Below are 2774 nucleotides of genomic sequence, written 5' to 3'. Positions count from 1 at the left end.
ACCACCAGCTGGAGTGGGCGTCAATGAGCACTTCAACACTGCATTTTAGCAATAATTAACGAGTTAAATAGCATTTAAGCATCTAAGCATAGGCATAAAATAGAATTCTTTTTTTAAAAAACGTTTTAATAATAAATAAGCTTTAATTGAAATAATAAAGCAGTAATGAGAAAAAGAAATGCAGGTTCATGCTAGTCCTTCTCCAATTATCTCATACATTATTGTCTCCCTCTCCTGGTAGTAGTCTGTATTGCTGGAGCAAAATAACTTTTCCACACACACACACACACACACACACACACATATATATATATATATATATATATATATATATATATATATATATATATATATATATATATAATTTTTTTTAACTCAAATCTGTATATGAAGCTTAATTTACATGTCATATTATGATTACAGATAACAGATTCTAATCTTTGGTACACCCTATATTACTGAAAATGATTATATGGTTGAATACCTGATTTTTACGATATTCTAGTAGTGAGTTTTGTTTACTCCATAGAGATTGGCTTCTTAGAGGTGTGTATACTGCAAGTAAGTAGGCACTAATAGAAAACATACAGGTAACTAGTTGTATTTCTCTTACAAGGAAAAGAGTATAAATGGAGTAAAAAGATATTATTCTATTTAGTAGGATTTATCAGACAGGCTTGAGATGGAGAATGCTGTTTTTTTTTTTTTTTTTTTGCTAATTGAATTTGTCAGTAACTCTTTCAGTTCTGGATTCAAAAATTGTGAACAAGGATATCATTATTGTAAATTACCATCAGTGTTTACAGTATGTTTATTATTAACTATATATTTTCAGTCCCATGTTTTCAAATAGGGCCTATATGGCCATTTTAAACTATAGCTTTAACAAACCACTTTTTAAAATGTTCCAGTATCAGCATATTATATTGTTGATCTTTTTTTAAATTGGATTTCTTTGCAAAGGAAAGACTTTTACTTCTCTAATAAACTGAATAAACCTTTGTCTTATTTCTTTTGTTCTCACTCCATAAACAATTGGGTTAAAACAACTTGGAAAAAGTACGTACATTGTGCTCACAAATACACGACTACTGGTAGAAAAATTATTTCTTATTCTGTATGACATAAATGCAGTCAGGGCAAAAATCAAAGTACATGTCATAACAATGATGTGAGTAATGCAGGTGTTTATGGCCTTCATGTGGGCCTTCCCAGATTTAAACACAGAGGTAAAAATCACAGCATAGGAAGCAGTAATGAGAATAACATCTGCAGTTGGTATAAGGAAAGCAGACAAAAGTCCTACTAAGTTATTAATAGATATATCTCCACATGCTAACTGAACCACCGCCATGTGTTCACAAAAACAGTGATCAATCACATTTGTTAAACAAAATGACAGTTTTCCAGCCAGAGAGACCATGGTGATATTCAGAAGTCCATTTCTAAATAATGGGACAACAATAAACTTTAGAAAGTTAGAGATTTCCATGTATTTATGATAGTAAAGTGGTTTGCATATTGCAAAGTAACGGTCCAGTGCCATCCAAAAAAGCAAAGTGGACTGAAATGAGCCAACAAAATGAACGCAAAACATTTGTATCAAACAACCTGTTAGAGATATCTCATTCCAATTAAATAAAAAACTAAGAAGCATGTTAGGTACAAAAAATACAGGCATGAACAAGTCTACAACACCCATTAAACCTATTAGTACATACATAGGAGAATGAAGAGACTTTTGACATATGATTAAATATATGAGAATAGAATTTGCTGTGATAGACAATAAAAACATAAGAAAGAAAGGGATAAATAATAAAGGCCTCCATTCTCCTAGGCTGTAGAAACCAATCAGATTGAAGTCTGAGAATGAAATATTTTGTGCAGAAAGATTCTTCATGCTGTTCATAAAAAAAGAAAGAAAAGAATTAATGCCTAAAGATAAAAACTAAACCATTTTTCCATGTATGTCCAGTAGGCTGTGCTACATTTGAAAGTGATAAATAAAAAAAAAATTCTACAGTATTGCTCACAATTATTTTATTTAGTGATTTCACTTTCACAATATGAATTAAAATGCAGAGTGAATGTGCTTTTCATCTATTATCATTATGAAAGAATTAGAATACACTTAATTTTACCTTATTTGTGAGGCTTCTTTGTTGTACTGTGTTGCTGTGAAGAGAGAAAATAAATCAAGCTGACCTTTACAAGTTAGATGTTCAGTGAATGTTTCATTATATAAAGATAAAGATACAAGATATGATGTTATGTTTAATTACATAGGCCTTTCATGCATTAACCTGTGCTCTCGATAACTATCATAACTATTGTTTAACTATCATAATTATTTTTCTTACATGTAAGAGTGAAATGAAAGTGTGACATGAAATCATGGTCTCTAAATACACTATGCCGTGTTCCCATGAGTCTGTAAACTATTCCCATGTTGGAATAGAACCAGCCACAGGGTTTCACTTATGCATTTTATATACACAGTATATCCCTTATAAAAAGGGATATTAAGGGATATTAGGGATATTATATCATTTTATTAAGTAGGCTATACCTTAGTAAAGTTCAAGTATATTTTTAAGAATACTCTATGAAGTAAGTATACCAATACTAATGTACTCTTGTAAGCAGGGTTCGAAATGACTTAGGACTCTTGGGGGGTCCCCTAAAATTGAATTATTAAATAATTAAAAATGCTGAAGACTACCTTACTGTAGGCAAAATTATATGGACCAATGTTGAAGGTGGGATAATGG

The 2774-nt window shown here is 30.8% G+C and overlaps 1 protein-coding gene across 1 annotated transcript; it reads right to left on the bottom strand.

The window, feature by feature from the left end:
- Window positions 1-940: 940 nt before the first annotated feature.
- On the bottom strand, window positions 941-1903 carry LOC307167871 (olfactory receptor 52E8-like; the record flags this gene model as incomplete). Its single annotated transcript, XM_079887177.1, has 1 exon — window positions 941-1903. One exon carries the CDS (start codon window positions 1901-1903, stop codon window positions 941-943), a length of 963 nt encoding a protein of 320 aa, XP_079743303.1.
- Window positions 1904-2774: the final 871 nt, after the last annotated feature.

Source organism: Squalius cephalus, assembly GCF_949319135.1.
Source record: "Squalius cephalus genome assembly, chromosome: 11".
In the NCBI taxonomy this organism is placed as follows: domain Eukaryota; kingdom Metazoa; phylum Chordata; class Actinopteri; order Cypriniformes; family Leuciscidae; genus Squalius; species Squalius cephalus.
This window is presented reverse-complemented; position numbering and strand designations above follow the sequence as displayed.